Below are 19,472 nucleotides of genomic sequence, written 5' to 3'. Positions count from 1 at the left end.
TGATCTGCAGAGAGAGAGACAGAGACAGAGACAGAGACACTGATGACTGAACGTGTGTCTTTGTGTGTGATGGTTCAGGTAGTCTTAGAAAAGAAGGCCAGAGGAGAAGTGCGTAGCAGCAGAATCAATTTGAATCCAGACCTCATTAAACAATCTGAACAAAAAGCAAACATTATAATATTTTAGGAATGTTTTAATGTTGGTCAGGTGTACCTTAAAAAACTGACAACTTAGTGAGCGTGGACGAAGAAGGGGCACAAGACAAGAAAATGATCCTCTGCTGCACTCTGGTGAAAAAAACATACCAATGCATTTTTGCTAATAAGACATTCAGTAGGCTTCCCGTATTGAATGCACTAACTATAAAATATCTATAATATGCTGCAATTTGACTTATCGTCAAAAACAAATGCTTCTTACCCAACCTTTATTTTGAAAAAAAAAAAGATTCAGCTTTAACCCGGAAGTAAACTGTTGTTATGCTAACGATGTGTCATCACCTCATCGGGACTTGGGTGGGAACCGCAAATACTGAGAAAAATAAGAGTGTTGGACTTGTGTTGTTATTTCTGTAGGCGATGGTTTGAAACAAGGGAGAAACATTGCCTTTGTAAACAGGTTGTCATCAAGTTAACGCGAAAGCAAGGTGCAAACTGCTTAGCTAACGCCGTTCTTCCACAGCTGGACTGTTAGCAAGCAGACTAGCTAACTGGTTGATTGTCTGGCTGCTGGGATCCTGACGGGACGGAAGAGAGATGTCCTGCAGCTTATTGGAGTTTTGTCGCCTCCAAGAGCTTAAACCGGTCCGGGACTACTTGTTCCACAACGAAAAAACCGAGACAGTGGAGGATAAGAACCAAACAGGTAACGTCCCCAGGGCAAACGCATATATGGAACAAATGTACCAGCATTAACTGAAGCCCCAAACAATTTAGTTGAGCGGATACCTCTAGGAGTAGCTAGATATGATACTGCAACAACGGGATATGAAAGTTGACTCGATGGTTACAGCTGGATTAATTCAGTAATCATGAACTACATTAATGCTTAGTGCCTTTTTTTTAAAACTGCGTATACCTAAAAAGCATCTTCTGATAAATGGCATAATGTAGTACTAAAGGTAAATAAAAAAGTACATAATGCAGCACTTGCAACATCAGCAGCAGGTGGAGAAATCAGCCTGTTGTTTTGGGTATGAGTCATCACACATAACATAACAGAACACACTACTGCATGATGCCTGTGAAAAGCACTTAAACATTACTTCTTACTGGTGCATAAAAAAAACATGAAATACACAACCCCCTCTTTTAGTGCATGGATATTACCCCCCATCACACACACACACACACACACAATTTTTCACTGCACCAAAAAGTGATGTATTGCAAATGTTCAGAGCAACATGTTTTCTTACCACCTGTTCTCGTAACATAATCTTCGTCAGTCCTTCTTGTCTTATTTTCTGTTACTGCTACACTGACGTTTACATTTCAGTGTTCATGTAATAGCAGCGGGCTTCTACGCTTCCATTTACGCAGCTACGGCTGTATCCTGTAATTGTACACCTCTTGATAACTGTCATTTTGGTCTCTTCTTGGAATACTTTACTCACTGTTACGTTTGTTCTTTGTTGGTTACCCGAAATGAGATTGTGCAAATAGTTGTCTGGTGTTAAAGTAAAGATTGAATTTTGAATTTTCCCAGTTACTGATTTTATGTCATGATTTCAAATCAGCAGATAATGAGCTGTCTTGGGACACTTCTGACTGGGAGTCAGCGTGGGATAGTACTAACAACAAAGAGGAGGAAGCTGCTTCGGCCACAACAGTCAGTCTTTTTTTTATTTTTGTATTTCATTCACTGCTTTCATTCATTCACTGCTAGCAAAAGACAATGAGAATTAAAAGAATCAAACAAGAAAAATATATTTTCTCCTAATTTGTGTTTGCAGATTTAAGAGAATGATCACATCCCACTGACATTCTTATTTGCACAGCAGGTGGAGAAAGAGACCTCAGGACAGAGTGGACTGTGGCTGCAGGACTGTGTTGTGTCCCTGTCTCCCTGCTCTGATCTCCTAGTAGTGGCCCATGAACAGAGGGCAGCGTTTCTCTCAGGTCAGATGATTCAAACACAAATTTTCCTCTCTATGCTCACAGAGGACAAATGTTTCCTTTAATGTGTTGTTAAATGATTACAGCTAAGTGACGTACAGATGACAGCGGCCGAGAAGAGATGACTCTGGGTGTGTCTTGGACTGGAGTCCTCAGTGCGGAAGAAGGGTGAGAGAGTATCCTGTTTTTATGAGAACAAATAAAATGCTGAAGAGACAACAAAACAGCCTTAGTGGGAAATCAATGTATCTAAGTACAAGTAATATAATAGGATGATACTGTATAAATGGGATAGTTGTGTGACAAACAAATGAAAAATGAGATAATGCATGAGTGTAGAGACAGAAATGAGTCACATAGTGATCATATGTTGCTTTGTGTTTGTTCTGTTGTTTCCAGAGAATGTGTCAGCAGCTGTATCTGTATCCCCCTTGCCAGCCAAAAGAGGTAAGAAATACATGTATGGATATTAGAAATGAAATAATAGAAGTATTTGTATGTTTGGACATGTGTGATTATACCTTGTTTAACTGTGTGTGTGTTTTGTGTGTATTTTCAGGAGTTCCACAGGGCGACCGGACTGGACGTGTGTAGTAGTGGGATTTAGCTCTGGCTATGTTCGCTTCTACACAGAGGTACCTTGTCATTATCAGCACAATCCTTTCTCTCCTCTTTGGGTACACTTTTATTGTATGTTGTGTAAAGAAAGACATCCATCAGCAGAAAAGGGATGCAGGACACCATTCAATAAAGTCTTTATAAATAGTCAAGATGGCAAATATCAAATGCAAAACTGATTATATGTCATCAGAACGGGGTTCTGCTCCTGGCTCAGCTGCTGCATGAAGACCCTGTATTGAGACTCAAGTGTCGCACATATGAGATCCCTCGTCATCCTGGAGTATCTGAGCAGGTAATGGTACACACCAGACACTGCTTTCAGAATTCTGCATGAATATGTTCACGTTTAAATGAATAATTCAACATTTTAGAAAGCATGGCTTATACACTGTCATGTAAAGAGTTCAATCAGAAAGCTGAAAAATAAAAGAAGTTAGATTGTGTAACCAAGTATTTGCTGGTTGCATAGCAATGTCACGGTGATGAAAGGGCTCCCAGAATCAGTTTTTTTGGCCATTGAGAAAAAAACCTGGCATGTAGTTTTCATGTTTTCCACGTTTTTCCTGTGCTTGTGTGAGTTTGCTCGGTGTATATGCATATTAGGTTAATTGGAGACTAAATTGCTCGTAGGGGTGAATGAGAGATTGGAAGGTTTTCTCTCTCTCTCTCTCTCTCTCTCTCTCTATCTCTATCTATATCTATATATTTCTCTATTGGGCCTGGGATAGACTGGTGACCCATTTGGCGTGAACACTGCCGTTTGCCAAATGACATCTAGGATCAGCTCCAGTCCCCAGTGAGCCTTAACATGATAAGTGGTTAAGATAATAAATAGATGGAAATAACCTAGTGTCTAATGTGTCATTTTTACACTTGGCTAAGTTTTCTTTCTCTCTGAGCTGTTTCCTATCGGCTTCTGGTGTTCATGCTAATCTAAGCTAACCAGCTGCCGGCAGAAGCTTTATATTGAGCGTGCAGACATGAGAGTAATGTCAGTTTTCTCATGTCAATATCAGCAGGAAAGCAAAAAAAACACATTTCCTCTAGTGTGGAGATTAATTCATGAACGATGCATGTTTGATACACTCAAGGTTAATTTTTAATGCTTGTTTTCCGGAGTTTTGAACATTATGTACCATCTTCTATAGCAAATGTGCTTCTGTTGATTTTTGTCCTACCACAGCATGAGGAGTTGAGTATCCTCTACCCTGCTGCTCTGGTCACCATTGATGGCTTCAGCCTCTTTCAATCTCTGCGTGCCTGCAGAAACCAAGTTGCAAGAGGTAGTATGTGCCAGAGTGTATTCATGTATGTTACCTATGGGTGAGGATGAGAGTTGCAGGGTTCTAGTTTTGAATGTTAGAGTGTTGTTGCAGAGTGTTAACATGATATGTGCTTTACTTACTTGCTGAATGGGCAGTGTTTTCCACAAGGCTTTCAGGTACTGCAGAGAAATAAACCTTCATGCACATATAGATGTGTATTCAACCTGTAGAGTATTATTAGTTAAGCTTCAGCAGAGTTTCTGAGTAGTGGTGTGTGTGTGGGTGTGTGTACACCTACTGTACTTAGCAATATGCTAATTGAGTAAAACATTACTTTAGTTTTAAATTGCCCTAAATTAAAAAGAAATGTGCTCACTAAAAGCAGGCTATAGATGATAAAATAAATCTCCTGTCAAAACTTTAGTAATGCTACCTTTTGTCCTTACATAATTATTCTAGCTGCAGCAGCAGGTAGTGATGTGATACAGCCACCTCCCCTGGCCTATAAGAAGTGGGGTTTGCAGGACATGGACACCATTGTGGACCACAGTAGTGTGGGTAAGTTGCAGTTCTTTGAAACAATTCTGAATTAGTGTTAAGAGTATTTTTCATTGCAGGTATAAGATTTTCAAATGGTTATAATTTTCACAAAATCTTCTTGGATAAGCAGCATACAAGATTTATTTATCTTATCTCTACATATGAGGATTATAATGATTAAAAAGGTAAATATCATTACTTACAGTTTAAAAATTAGTTGATTGCATCGGAAAAGTGCTGCATTGTTTGCACTAATTTAGTTCAATTTTCTTTTCTTTTACCCACATTGTTCAATTCTTGTATGTCCAACCACACGTTCTCTTTTTGTCCACGCTTCCTTAGGTGTTATGACGATGTGTGTGTTTGACCAGATGAAGAATGCCTCTATCCTGGGGGGGTTTAATGCTTCTGTCAAAGGCAGCCCCCCTGCCATGAGCCAGTATGTCACTGTCGGAGGAGGTCCTTACACAGGCTTTTACTATGCTGTAGAGGTGAGTGTCACACCTTACAGTGCCTTGCAAGTGTTAAACCCCTTAAACTTTTCCACTTTTTGTCACATTACAACCACAAACCAAAATATAATTTTGGGGGATTTTATGTGATAGACCAACGCAAAGTGGCAAATAATTGTGAAGTGAAAGGAAAGCGATAAATGGTTTTCAAATTTCTTTTACACATAAATATCTGAAAAGTTTGACAGCCCCCTAGTCTGTCACCTACTTAGTAAATAAAGTCCACCTGTGTGCAATTTAATCTCAGTATAAATACAGCTGTTCTGTGAAGTTAGGGAACATTAGTGAACAAATAGCATCATTAAGTCCAAGGAACACACCAGACAGGTCAGGGATAATGTTGTGGAGAAGTTTAAAGCAGGATTAGGTTATAAAAAAAACATCCCAATTATAACTTGTGATTATAACTTGAGATTTGAAAATTTGAGTACTTTTCCAGGGCACTGTAGATTGAAACTACAAACACTGTTCTTCTAAAAAGGTTAGTATGAGTTGGAAGTTTAGTGCTCTCAAGTGACATTGCATGCCACTGAGATAAATATAGACACATGGACTTAGAAGTCCTTTGGAAACACAGTACTGAAAACATTAAAAAAATAATGAAGCAATGCTTTAGTCTTGTGCAGAAATCTTACCAAATCGTCTGGGTCTGGTCATGTCAGATAGACTGTAAGACAGTGGAATACGTTCTGTGGTCAGAGAAGTCCATGTTCCAGTTTGTTTTCAAGTAAAATGGACGTGAGGTTCTCTGTGCCAATAAAGACTAACTGTTATCAATCAAAGGTTAAAACATCTGAATCTGTGAAGGTCAGTGGCTACAGCATTTGTGACTCGCATAACTATGAATAAACCTTTGACCATAAGGCCACAGCTTGCTGGGGATTTGAGCCAGAGACCCTCTAGTTTTGAGGCGGCAGTGATAATCACTCCACCACCGTGCTGCCTTAGATAAAGGTCCAAGCAAATTAACAAATCACAGTTTTATGTTTTTATTTCATTTAAGAAAAAAGTATTCTGGAAATTGGGCCTTGTACATGACATACACATTACTTTTTATGAGACATTGTAAAATCCATTTCTGAGACTTTGATGAGAGCATGTGGCTGTTCCTTGTGTCTTCGTAGGGAAGCTCCCAGCCTCTGCTTTCTCATGTTGCTCTGGCTGTGGCCAGCAAACTAACTTCAGCCCTCTTCAGTGCTGCCAGGTGAGTAATAGCTCAAAAAATACAGTAATGAGAATAAGTAAGAATGTAAGTGAAGCACCAATGGCACAAATGGTAAACAGCCTGCACTTATATCGCGCTTTTCTACCTATTTGCACTCACAATCACACACACACTCGCACACCGATGGGGGAGCTGCTATGCAGCTGGCCAACACTCCCCGGGAGCAACTAAGTTGGCGTTCAGTGTCTTGCTCAAGGACACTTCAACGTGGGATTGAACCGGGCATCTCAGACGAATCAACAACTGCGGCATTAGTGGATAACCGCTGTGCCTTCCTGTGCCACAGTCACCCCAGCCTCATCTCAGATTGTATAGACTGTTGTATAGACCACACGCTTGGGGAATAAATTCTCCAATGTACACAATCAACAACTGTAACCGCACAAAGCAGCCTGATCAATATTTATGATTGTGGGATGTTCTCTGCTCTGGATTAAGGTGATTGAGTTCAGCTTAATCCATACAGGGAGATGTCTGCTTACATCCTCCCTTGAGTCTTGTTATGTCGTTTCCTACCCACCTCTCATCTTAATTACCGTCGGTATACTTTGGTCACCCTTAATTTGTCGGCCTTCCTCTCAGTGGGTGGTTAGGTTGGAACCGGAACAAAAATGAAGAGGAGGTTATTCAGAAACAGAAGCCCAAGGTGGAGCCTGCTACACCCTTAGGAATCAGGTAACACAAATGCAGACGTACCATATTGATATTGGCAATATGATGCTTGTAGCTGCCCTTCTTTCACCCTTTCAGTTAAACATGACCTTTTGTGCAGATTTGGTCTTCCAGACACGCGTCGTCATGGAGAGTCCATTTGTCTGTCCCCTTGCAACACGTTGGCTGGAGTGACGGATGACTTTGGGCGAGTCACACTGCTGGACCTGGCAAGAGGTGTTGGCATCCGCATGTGGAAAGGTAAATCAAAAGTAGAAAGAAAAGAACACAGATGAAGAAATTTGGAAAATCGTGGTTTTGGAAACTAAACTTTTTGATGTATTAAACGCATAATGAAAAAGGTTAGAGCTTCATAGCATGAAAATATGTAGTGTGTCACTGTTATGTAAAGGTAACTATTCAGAAAATAAACCTATCTGCAGGTTACAGAGATGCCCAGCTTGGTTGGCTGCAGGTTCCAGAGGAGCCAGGTGATCGGGAGTTCTCCCCCTCTGCTTCCCTTCCCAGACGACACGCTCTCTTTCTGGTCATTTACGCCCCACGCAGGGGAATTCTGGAGGTGTGGGGGATGCAGCAGGGGCCACGAGTTGGAGCTTTTACTGTAGGCAAACACTGCAGGTAAATGCTGCACACTCTCATAATGAAGTTGTTTATTTCCTTTACAGTTAATATTCATGACCTTTGCATCTGTATTTGGCATATCATGCATATACTGTGGAGAATAGCACACTAAAATATAGGTAAAATATTGTCTTTAGTGTGTGTTTGTGTGTGCCTTTCCAGGTTGCTTTATGCTGGTTACCATCTGATGGGGGTGAACAGTGTGACTAGTAAGGGCTGGCAGCTCCACACACAGCAGGTGTGTCTACTGGATCCCACCACAGGAGCTCTGAGGATAGTGAATGTCCCCTTCCACCTGGCCCTCAGGTTGGTGGACAGACACAGAAATGCATACATACATTAATCTTAAGTCTGTTGTGGACCTGCTTTTTGCCAGTTTTAAGCAAATCTGAAAACCTGCCATCTTGGAGAGGAGTCTTTCCCACACTGGGAAACACTGTATGGGGTCGGGACCCAAAATGGGTTGTGGATCTATTTTTATGGGGTCATCTAGTAGCTATCAACAAGCAGAATGAGTGCAATCAACTAGCAGAGTAAATGTATATCATTCTAGGTTATAAAATATAGCCCTGTAGCCCCAGCTAGGCAGGGGAGCATCTTCCTTTAAGTGATGGTATAATAAAAATCCACTACTTACTAAAGCGCGGAACAGTTATTCCTAAAACATAATTATTCAATTGTATTTTATGAATAATGGTTCCAAATGTATGAAGTCTCTTATGTCGTGTTAATGGCACAAAGACATTTGTTATTGGCATATTAGCAGCAGGATGCACTTGTGGTTAAGCCAGATGTACCAAAGGGCAGCTCTTACCTGTGATCGTCCCACATACTACCTAAAAAAAATACATTGAAAAAAGGACAATGGCACCAGTCTGCAACATAAAAACCACACCACACACGCTCTGCACACATTAGAGTGGTCAGTTGGACCTTGGCTTTCTCCCTGTTGTACAGGAGATGGGGATTATTGGAACATTTCATTTCTTTGCATCCTGACTATTGTTTTCAACTTACTTTGCAGTTTATTCTTGAAATCTTTTACATTGCAAATACTATGATGCAATGCACATCTGAACATGAAAAAATGTCTCACTGTAAGTAATTACTGTGCTCGGTGCTCTCCATTCCTAATATACTTTCTCTATTTGTGCACCTATGAGTGATTATAAGATAACTGAACAACAATTCTCAAGCCTTCTACACACCCCAGCACATTCAGGTCAGTCTACAGACAACATAACAGAAAAGTTCAAACAGAAAATGCTTCTGTGTTCTCCATTTCAGTGACAAGAAGAGTGAGCGAGCCAAAGATATGCACCTATTAAAGAGACTGACAGCTATACTAAAGAGCAGGGATGTTGAGCCTGGTAAGATATACAGTGCCTAAAAAAAGTCCTTATCTGCTTGGAAGTTTTCACCTTTTATTTTTTTTTTTACTATTTCCTAACTGAATCATGGTCAAGATAATTTTTCTTTTTGTTCTTATGACCAAAAAATGACTCCTGTGCAAATGAAAACAGATCTCTTGAAATGTAAAAAGTGTAAAGTCAATTTATACCTGATGTCATATTCCTTTAATTTTAAATTTAACTGTACTCTAAGGGATAATCTGTGACTTGGAAATTTAGCTAACCTTTTTGTCAAAAAAGGGGTGTATACGTTTCATAGGCACTTGAAATTAATGATGATGTAGATTGTATTGTATTGCTGTATTTAGTGAATGAAGATTTGCATTTTTGTTTTTCTGTTTGTGTACATACCCTTTCTGTTAAGATATTTTGGAGAAAGAAGCCAACAGTGTGCTGCTGGATATCAAACACCCGGCCATTAAGAAGCAGGTATGAATAAAGATCATTGTACACTGAACTGATTGCACAGTTTAGCTGGGAAAATACTAAGTGCAGTCTTTGCATTTCCTTTTAGGCTCTAGAATCTCTGCTGTTAAATAAGAACGCTCCTGTATCTTGTCTCACCAACATTACATCAACTTTATATGACACTCTGAAGCAACAAGGTAGAGGATCAGTAAAACAAAAAAAATGGTTTGCTAAGTTAAAATTTAAGTGTCGTGTGGTTTTGAAGAGAGTTCATGCTTTATACTTTTATACTGGTAACATACATGCTGTATGTCAATCTTCTCTTTTCTGGTGGTGTATCTCTGCATCACAGAGCCTAATGAAGTGGATATAGCATTACTCCAGATCTGCTCTTCTCAGCTGAAACTGCTTCAGCTCTACACTGACATCCAGCAGTTGCAATCTGCCCTCACTGCCGACACAAAGGCCTGTATGGAACATGTGAGCAGAAACACATGTACACACAAACAAAAACTCTTATTGGTCTTATTGGTGTTCACCTTTTAGTACTGATCATTTTTATTCCTCATGTTTCTAGACACGTTTTTCTCCCCGCCCAACAGGGCTCCCTAGAAGGCATACAAGATGAATTGTCTCGTGTCGGCCCCACCTTGCAGCGCTACGCCCAGCTCACCTCAAGACCTAGTGTTTCCTTTGCTCAGGACTCGCCTGACTTACCCCTCAATGTCCAGACCTTTCTTTCTCAAGTAGAATGCACAGAGGATGGGGAGGTGAAGGTGGTCCACAGATCTGACACTGAATGGAAGCAGCTAGGTACTGCAACATAAATGCATATTCTGTGTCGTGACTTTTACTAAGTTAAGCCTCAACACGTTTTCAGGATGTAAACATGAGGTGCATAGCACTACCTTTTTTCTATTGAACTCTACAAAACAGAGCACCTTGCTGCATCGTTTTTGTTACCACCACTGTCCGTACCTTTCCCCAGATTAGGGTCTATTCACGGCTTATTTTAGCCATAAGTTGATTCATTCAACAAAAAAGTCACTTTTCACTCTTCTGTGTCCTTCGCAGGGAACTTTCTTTTCTGGGGATGTCTGTGTGGTAAAAGCCCACTGCATAAAGTCTGTGACACACTGCAACAGGCTGGCATGAGTCCACAGCAGCTACTGGTAAGATAAAGGGGAAAGATAGATTTATCAAATGGGCTGAAATTGGGAGGACTTTAGTCAAATGTAAAATTGGTGTAAAAATTGTAGTCAAGGTTAGTAATGAAAATATGCAGACCAAAAAATAAAAATGAGACATCTTATAAATTATATATTTGACTTTTACATTCTCTCAGTCATTGTTGCTTAGCGTGTGGTTGCAAAGGGAGAAGGAGGTACTACAAAAAACAGATGAAACGGTTAGAAACCTGCACACGCTACTCATCGCCCTAAGCAACATGAAAGGTATTTGTTTTTTTAATTCTCAATTATATAGGACACAGTAAATGTTGACTTGCCTTTGGTTACAATTTATTCAAACGTATTAATTTAAAGAATGAAAAACAAGCATAACAATCTACTGTGTTTGTCTCTCCAGGCGCTGTAGAGGAGTCATGGGACCCTCAGTCTGTTTCCCCCTGGTGGCAGCAGGTGCGCTCTACATGCATCCAGTCCCATAATGCTGCTGCTGCTCTGCTCGCCGCCTTTGTCGCTCACCATGCTGCTAAAGCCAGCATCACCAGCCATGGTGACAGTCAGGTAGAGAAGACTCTCGCACACACACTCTCACTCACACACCGTCGCATATACATGATTGAAATTTATTGTTTGTTTGTTTTTTTTATATTTTCAAAAGTTAAAACCAACCTCACAGTCTTCATCTGTTTTATATGTGTGTGTGACAGTTCCAGTCAGAGTGGGAGGCAGTGTCATTGGAGCTTGAGCAGTGGGTGGTGTGTGTTCGTCAGCTGGAAGATGTGCTGGTACTGCAGACTCTACTGTTGGTGCCTCCTCCTCAAGGAGCAGCAGGGGGCGCTGCAGCACAGTGCTCCATCAAAACACTGCTCGAAGGAGGCACAGGTAGTCTGTGAACAAAAATATCCTTGTCTCGTAATTATGAGATACCTGCCTGAGATAATAAGGGTTTTAAGATTCGTGATGGTAATTCTGGGACAGTTTCAGTACTGATTATAATATTTTATACAGTTATTATTATTATTATTAAAACTATTATTCAAAGAAAAAAGAAGTCCAGGTTTCTGTTCACACAAATGAAAATTTTTGCATATAAGTTAAAATGTTTTTTCTGCAAGATCCAGAAATCAGAATATCTTGAAAGATTATAGAAATTATCAAGGCAGCACTACCTGAGACGATTTTATTGTATTTTTTTCAACATAGTATTTTGGAAAATGTCACTTCAAACATTAACTCACTCATGTGAACAGATAAATTGATCAAGAAACTGAAAGTATCATGTTCCCATAAATACATAGTTACTCTGTGGGCTGCAAATTAAGCCTCGCTTTGCGTTGCCTATTTAAAAGTTGGCAAGCAAGTGCCATTCTGTTTTGCCTTTTTGGATTGTTGGAAGTACTGACAACAGTTACTGAACTACTGTGATACTGAAGACATCAGATTATTCCAGGGGATCTGAAGCATTTCATTACTGCACCATTAGTCTATTAAACATTATTTCATAATAACATAAATTATTTTTTTTAATAACATTTTAGACATAGTGTAACATTTTTTTATTTTTCCTTTTTCTTTGTTTTAGTATAGATTTTCCCATTGTGGTTAAATAAGGGACATAATCTTCCATTTTTATTTTGTTTCTCATTTCACGTCTCTCTGGTAAGGTGGCATTGCTGACAGTGTCTCCAAGTGGGTTTTCAGGCACAACTTGGCCCCTGAGAGACTGAGGGAAATTCTCCAAAAGAAAGAAGGCAAAGCTGCAGATGAAAAACTAGAGCAAAAGGCAGGAGACAAAGGGAAAGAGGAGAAAGAGAAGAGCCTGGAAGACACTGACAGAACAGCAGGTAAAGTCTAAAAGAAACACCTAGCGGCTGCAATGAAGTGGATAAGAACTGACTAAAATGCTTATCTCTTATAAACACAAGTTTGGGTATTTAATGACACATTGGCTTTAATTTTTTACTTTGTCTGTTAGTCTTGTTACCAATCTTTGTAAATTCATAAAGAATTACTTGAGCGGTGTAATACAAGTAAATACTGTTCAATCTGTTTTACAGAGCTGTTAGTGGCAGTGTGTCAGCGGTTCCCACACTCCCTCTCACCTGACTTGCTCTTCGCCCATTGCTGCTGGGAATATGTGGTGCAGTGGAACAAAGACCCTGAGGTAAACATACACATATTGCACAATGCATAAACTAACATTTTGTTTGTATTTATGTAGTAGTTTTAAATAGTGTACAATATTACTTGTACAATATTACTTGTTTGTTTCTTTTTTTTTTCAAGTCTAAAGACCATCAAAGAACTTATTATCTCTGTTCCTCAATCTGGACTCATGCCTACTTCTCTTTGTAGGAGGGTCGATACTTGTGCTGGGCTGTGGAACATTTGAGGCTGGTCTCCAGTCCACAGATACAATTAGGTTAGTGGCTTGCTAATGTTGTTTTTATATATATAACAGGTCTAGTAAAGTAATACGTTTTAGAATTCTATTAATATATTTTAAACTATAGTTGTCCACAACCTCAAGCTTACTCAGGAGTAGGTTTGTTCTCAGGTTTAGTTTGTGTAAACAGGATAATCTCTCAGATTTCAAGGGAAGATCAGGAAGTTTATCCATTGAAGGATGTTCTTATGTGAGCAAACCATTGAAACTGGGATGATGGTAAAAAGAGATGTGTGTTAAGTGTCAGTTGGTGGGTCTAAATAAAATGATAAAATATTAATCTGTCACCAGCAGCAATCTGATGACATTCACCACAAAAAAAGATATTATCAATCATCATCAATAGACATCAAAATCCTCAATTGTCTTTTATCATTGTATTATAGTGTTGATATATGTGGTCTAGTCAACAACCACAACACAGCACACTTTTCCCAGATGATTCAAATCTAGCTTTTCTAATCCACTTCTCAAATGGCTATAAAGAGCCAACAAAACCAGATAACCTGATCCAAGATGAAAAGATCCAGTTATACACATCTGATCTTGGATCTGTTGGCCACATACCGATTTGAGTTTGTTATAAACATCAAACTCTAAATTTGCTTTTATTTACAAAACACAATGAAGTTGATCAAAAAAATATTTTCCTTTTACTTTTGTCAGATAAATTAGACAATTAACAAATTCAGACAGATTATAGTTGTAAATGCTTTTCAGAAGTTCAGATTTTTCTGGTAGATGGATTTGTATGTTGATTCTTCTTTTATTTGTTAATCAGTACTTTCTTAAGGCCATAACATTGAACTTCATTGAATCAACTTCATAGGTATTTCTACTATGATGTGGAGTACATTCATTGTAAAACGCTTCTCAGCAGCAGCTTTCCTCATGGAGAAGGTAAATCACACAGTATTAAGAAAACTTGTGTATCTTTGTCATCTGTGAGGAACTACATAGATTGTATACATTTGTTTTTCTAGGTAGGGAAAGCACCCAAAGATCGCTTATGTCGACGGGTGAGTATAGTACATGTTTCAATGCAAATTTTAATTGTGATCCTAGATAGACCACTGTAATGCCACTTTGATATTTTGGAGATTTTTTGATCTCTTGGTGAGATTATTTTAGATGTAAAATAACTGTATTAAGCTTTGTGTGTGTTGGTTTGCAGGATGTTGGAATGGGAGACAAAGCCATGACTTCTTTCCTGGGCTGCTGTGTCCGGCTGCTGCAGATCCTCATGGAGGTGACTGAAGTTTTGATTAGGACTCGGTGCCCTTTGTCTTTTATCAGTTATTATGTAAGTAAAAAGTTTCATGTAAAAAAAAAAAAAAAGCATGGATAATCAGCAGGGCCTCCCAAAAATCATGCACGAAGCATTGGCCACCACAGTCCCTTGTTTTCCTTTGTTCGTCTAGTTTTCGCTCTGAATGTGAAATGGAATAAAATTTTTATTTTAAAATTTTGATTTCAAATTTAAAAGAATGCTCCACAGATTCTTTTACGTTTAGCACATATTTTTTGTGTTATACATTTAATTTTAAATGGATTAAATCTATATCAATCTACATTCAGTATTCCAAAGTATTAAAATGAAAATAACCTTTTAAAATGTTTAGAATTTAGACTGAAGTCTCCTTTATGAAAGCAAACCTGTGGTGAGAAGAATGCGGTTTCTTTCAGTTATCCTTGATGTGTCTAGAGCTTTACTGGAGTCCAGTCCAGTCCACCCATGGCAAAACAGTTTAGTGAGGAAAACGAAAGGACACACAATAAAATTGTGGTGAGGAATAACTAAGGACCAGGGTATAAAACAATTTCTTAGGCTTTACATTTTTCTCTGACCAACTGAGCACCGTGTTTTAATTTTTGAATAGAAGTTTGAAACCACCAGGACTCTTTCTATCCTCCTAGTCTGCACATGAGTGGGATAAACTGTCCAGATCCTGGTCTGATGGATTCTGATTGTTATCCAAGAAGATTTGAACTTGTAATATTGCCAAGTGCTTCTAGGTGTAAATACTTTTGTAAATTAAGGATTTCCGTTTTTTTCTGACATCCATTGCTTGTTATTTGCTAATTTATTTTAAAAGGGCTCTTCCTGCTATTACTACTAATGCGCTACTGCTGCTACTACTTAACATTATATCAATATTACTAATACCACAAGTAATATAGTATTACATTATTAAACAAGCCATGCAATGGAGAATCATCCATTGCATTTATATTATATAGCTTGCTTGAAGAGACTCTCCAAGCATAAAACTAACACAATTCGTATCTAATAATGTTCAATTATCAAATATTCAAAACATTCTACAAATTCTTTTTCTCTGAATGAAATATCCAGATATAAGAGGACTTCACTGAAAAGCCCATTCTAAATATATGTGATCTGGAGGTGTTACTTTCCATTCTCAATTCTGAATGTTTCCAAAATACTCGTGAGGCTAGAAAATCTCCGGCTTCTTGCTCAGTGAATGTCAACCACGCTTATTGATATAATAATAATAAGCCTGTTTTGAATGAAGAGCGGCTTTAAAATGTGTGCATGTACTATAAAGTGTGCTTGGCTGTGTTAAGTGAGAGGTGAATGCAAAGGAGTCACCCTAGTCTTTAGTACACAGCCTTTTCCCTCACCTTCTCTTCTTCATCATGCAGGCGGACTCTGCAGTGGAGGAGGTTCCAGCCCCGGATCTGTCTGTGGAAGAGGTGTGGTGCGGCGGAGAGGGCCCTGCCTCCATAGCTGCACTGGCAGTGGAGCAGAGAGGTGTCCACTTCCCTCTCGTGCAGCACCACTGCCTGTTAGCTTCCCTGCTACATGCTGCTATGACTTTCTGTCTGAAAGTCAAACCACTGAGCCTGTTTGACAGCAAGGTGAGGAGACGGACTGTTAAAATGGTTCCTGTACGTGTGGACGCAAACACACACACCACACAGCTTTGTTATGTTAACAAATCACTTTGAATTTAGGCTTTAGATTTGAATAATAGTATTAATACTTTGTAAAAATGTAACACTTTATTAATGATAATTTTATATACAGAGCGAGAGAGATGAAAACTGCATGGCTGGCGATGGGCTGTTGATGGTTTAGTGTCTTGCCCAGGGACATTTCCACATGTGGGAGGGAAGGGCGGTGCACAAACCTCCAGCCCTATGTCCAGTAGGCGGGGACTCTGCCCACTGAGCCCATGCTGCCCCCATTAATAATATCACTAATAACATTAATTCATTCATTAATCTCGGATGCAATCTGTATTTATGATTTCCAGGGTAAGAATGCTTTCTTCAGAGACCTAACATCAATCCAGCTGATGCCCAGTGGAGACATGGACCCAGGCCTGGTCTCACTACGACAAGAGGTAAGAGGTGGACTTAAATGCTCAGGCTGAGAAGAAAACAATTCTCCATAACTGTTGTCTGATCTGTGTCTCCACTCTCAGTTCCTCTTGCGTGTCCTAACCAGTTGGGTGCAGGCTATAGATGATGCTTCCAGTTCAGTCTCTGGTACCGGGTGTCCCCCACTGCCCTCTAGTGGCCCTAAAGCCGACTGGTGGCCCTCACTGTGTCTGGAGCTGGGTTCTCTGCTGCAGGTCAATCCTGACATCCTGCGGCGGCACCTGGTCTGCGAGCTCTACAACCAGGGCCTAGACTTCCGGGCGGAAGAGGTCAGGGAAATGTGGTTTACTGTCTTTACTGCGGACAGATACTTAAACTAGGATTGCTCTACCTTTGGTAAACCTTTATTCTAACTACACTGCTCTACTGTAACCTCCTATCCCTCCTGTGTGGTTTTACCCACAGGTGATGTTAGAGGTGGAGGATAAGGACGTTCTGGGCTCCCAGCTGTTGGTGCTGACTGGACAGAGGCTGAGCTACTCACTGCTTCACAGCCAGAGCCAGACACAAGCTGCCATGGAGTTGCTGGCACGCCTGCCCCCCACCCTCTGCACATGGCTAAAGGCTATGGTGAGACCAGCAGCTCTTTTACTTATATTTTTGACTCAATCGTGTGCCTCCATCTAACCCTGTCCTCTGAGTCCTCTTCTCTCACACAACTAACTTCATGTCCTCTCTCACTACATCCATAAATCTCCTCTTTGATCTTCTTCTAGACCTCCTACTCAGCATCCTTCTACCGATATATTCACAGTTTCTCCTCTAAACATGTCCAAACCACCCCAATCTGTCCTCTCTGACTTTATCTCCAACACATCTAACATGAGCTGTCCCTCTGATGTCCTCATTCCTGATCCTGTCCATCCTCGTCACTCCCAAACAGAACCTCAACATCTTAAGCTCTGCTACCTCCAGCTCTGCCTCCTGTCTTTTCTTTAGTGCCACTGTCTCTAAGCGGAACAACATCTCTGGTCTCACCACTGTCTTGAACCTGCTTTCCTTTCATTCGTCTTTCCTTTTCTCCACACTTTCCAACCTGCTTGCACTCACCTCTTCATTTCTTTTCCACACTCTCATTTGCTCTGAACCATTGACCCTAAGTACTTAAAGTCCTGCACCTTCTTCACCTCTGCTTCCTGTAACCTCACCGTTCCACCTGGGTCCCTCTCATTCAAACACATGTATTCTTTCTTGCTGCGACTCACCTTCATTCCTCTATTTTCCAGAGGCTACCTCCACCTCTCTAGGTTTTCCTCCACCATCTGCATGCTCTCACTACAGATCATGTAGTTGTCATCTGCAAACATCTCAATACAATATACCAGTGTATATATATATATATTCAAATATAATATTTAGTTTGTTTGTTACCAACAATAATTTACATTATTTGCTGAAAGTCCAGTTTTAAACATGTAAGATAATGTCTTTTAGACTATTTTTATTATCCCCCCCAAAGAAAATTTGGGGGTATTTTGCTAATAATTTCTTAAAATATTTTTTCTCTTGGTGATTATGACATACCACATACACTGTATTGCCAAAAGTATTTGCTCACGCATCCAAATAAATGAATTCAGCTGCACAAAGCAAGGTCCATAAAGACATGAATGAGTGAGTTTGGTATGGAAGAAATTGACAGGCCTGCACAGAGTCCTGACCTCCACCCGATAGAAAACCTTATGGGATGAATTAGAGCGAAGACTGCGAGCACTGTGTATTATGTATTTCATAAACACACTACTAAACCTGGTGGAAAGCCTTCCCAGAAGAGTTGAAGCTGTTATAGCTGCAAAGGGTGGGCCGACGTCACTAAAGTTCATATGGGTCTAAAGGCAGGTGAGCCAATACTTTTGGCAATATAGTGTATGTAATTAGAGATGACACTGAGCATGCTGATATATCCACACTAAGACCCAAGAACCATGGTGGTAGATGGAAACTGCATGGCATTGGAGTTAGACCAAATATAATCAGAACTGAGAGAAAAAGAAGACACCTGTGTTGTTGTTTTTTTTTTTTGGTATACGCCTTTGAATATAGTACTATGCAGTTTAAGCAGTACTAAAATTATGCGTTTCAAGACTTATTTTCATAATGGAGTTTAACATCAAAAGGCTAATCTATTTAACAATGTCTAGAATATGATTTGTATTTCTTGCTGCAGGACCCCAGTGAGCTGCGGTGCCCCATGGTCCCCCTGGCCCAGACAGGCCGACTGGTCGGCCGTCTGATTGAAATCCTGCCAGAAAACCACGGCCAGTACAGCCTGGCCCTGCACCTTCTAGAGGCTGTGGAGGTCCTCACCACTGAGGACTGACCCCAAGTCAGAGCCACTATGAAAGGCATGAAGACCATAGTAGACATAAGAAAGATAATTTAACTTTAAAAAAAAAAAAAAAAAAAGTTTGAAAGGAGAGAAGTTATGTAGGCGTTGTCTACAGACACAACCTTTCAAACTAGTCTGTAAGACTCAAGAGTGTGGACTGTGGTGGCCCTGAAGTGTAATCAGAGTGTGCAGCTTATAAGGGTCAAGATGGTAAATAATGTTCACACCCTCTGTCGTTGTCATAAAGGAGGTTTAGGGATTTTGTCTTTAAGCTTATGTTAATATAAAAGAATTTAGAAAGGCAGTGGCACAGAGCAGATATGTAAGGCTTTTAACTTTTTTAATCCATATTTTTGTGCATGTAACATAAATTATATAGAACTCATATTATTGGAAAGTTAAGACTTATGAGTTGGTTTCAAAAGGAATGAGGCACGTCTTTGTCACTTCACCCTCATTTTCTCTTTGACTTTAAAATCAGATGTCAGCATGTCCTGTATGTGCCATCGCAGAGTTCTGTTGACAGCATCTCCTTTCTGTTTGCCTATCACTGACAAGTGTATCATAAGGAAATATGGACCTTATTTTTTATTAATATGCAGTACTGTACTAGCTGTGCCTGTATGCCTCCTTTTTGTAGTCCCACGCTCTCATTGGGCTAATCCAAAGCAGAATAAAGTGGCTTCGGACAAGCTTGGATATTGATGAT

General features: G+C 39.9%; 1 protein-coding gene across 1 annotated transcript; it reads left to right on the top strand.

Annotated features, from left to right (window-relative positions):
- The first annotated feature begins 812 nt into the window (after window positions 1–812).
- LOC137101133 (rab3 GTPase-activating protein non-catalytic subunit-like) lies at window positions 813–19,455 on the top strand. The gene is made up of 35 exons (XM_067479105.1): window positions 813–864; window positions 1,742–1,830; window positions 2,000–2,120; window positions 2,204–2,285; window positions 2,517–2,564; window positions 2,677–2,752; window positions 2,929–3,030; window positions 3,922–4,021; window positions 4,463–4,561; window positions 4,886–5,034; window positions 6,180–6,259; window positions 6,863–6,955; window positions 7,053–7,192; window positions 7,375–7,570; window positions 7,736–7,879; window positions 8,861–8,943; window positions 9,350–9,414; window positions 9,500–9,590; window positions 9,746–9,873; window positions 9,996–10,206; window positions 10,468–10,565; window positions 10,739–10,847; window positions 10,981–11,141; window positions 11,288–11,462; window positions 12,245–12,424; window positions 12,638–12,744; window positions 12,936–13,002; window positions 13,856–13,926; window positions 14,010–14,045; window positions 14,201–14,329; window positions 15,694–15,909; window positions 16,308–16,397; window positions 16,479–16,703; window positions 16,840–17,004; window positions 18,602–19,455. Exons 4-35 carry the CDS (start codon window positions 2,239–2,241, stop codon window positions 18,752–18,754), a joined length of 3,834 nt encoding a protein of 1,277 aa, XP_067335206.1. The 5' UTR covers window positions 813–864; window positions 1,742–1,830; window positions 2,000–2,120; window positions 2,204–2,238; the 3' UTR covers window positions 18,755–19,455.
- The last annotated feature ends 17 nt before the right edge of the window (window positions 19,456–19,472 follow it).

This window comes from Channa argus, chromosome 16 (genome assembly GCF_033026475.1).
Source record: "Channa argus isolate prfri chromosome 16, Channa argus male v1.0, whole genome shotgun sequence".
Lineage (NCBI taxonomy): Eukaryota > Metazoa > Chordata > Actinopteri > Anabantiformes > Channidae > Channa > Channa argus.
This window is presented reverse-complemented; position numbering and strand designations above follow the sequence as displayed.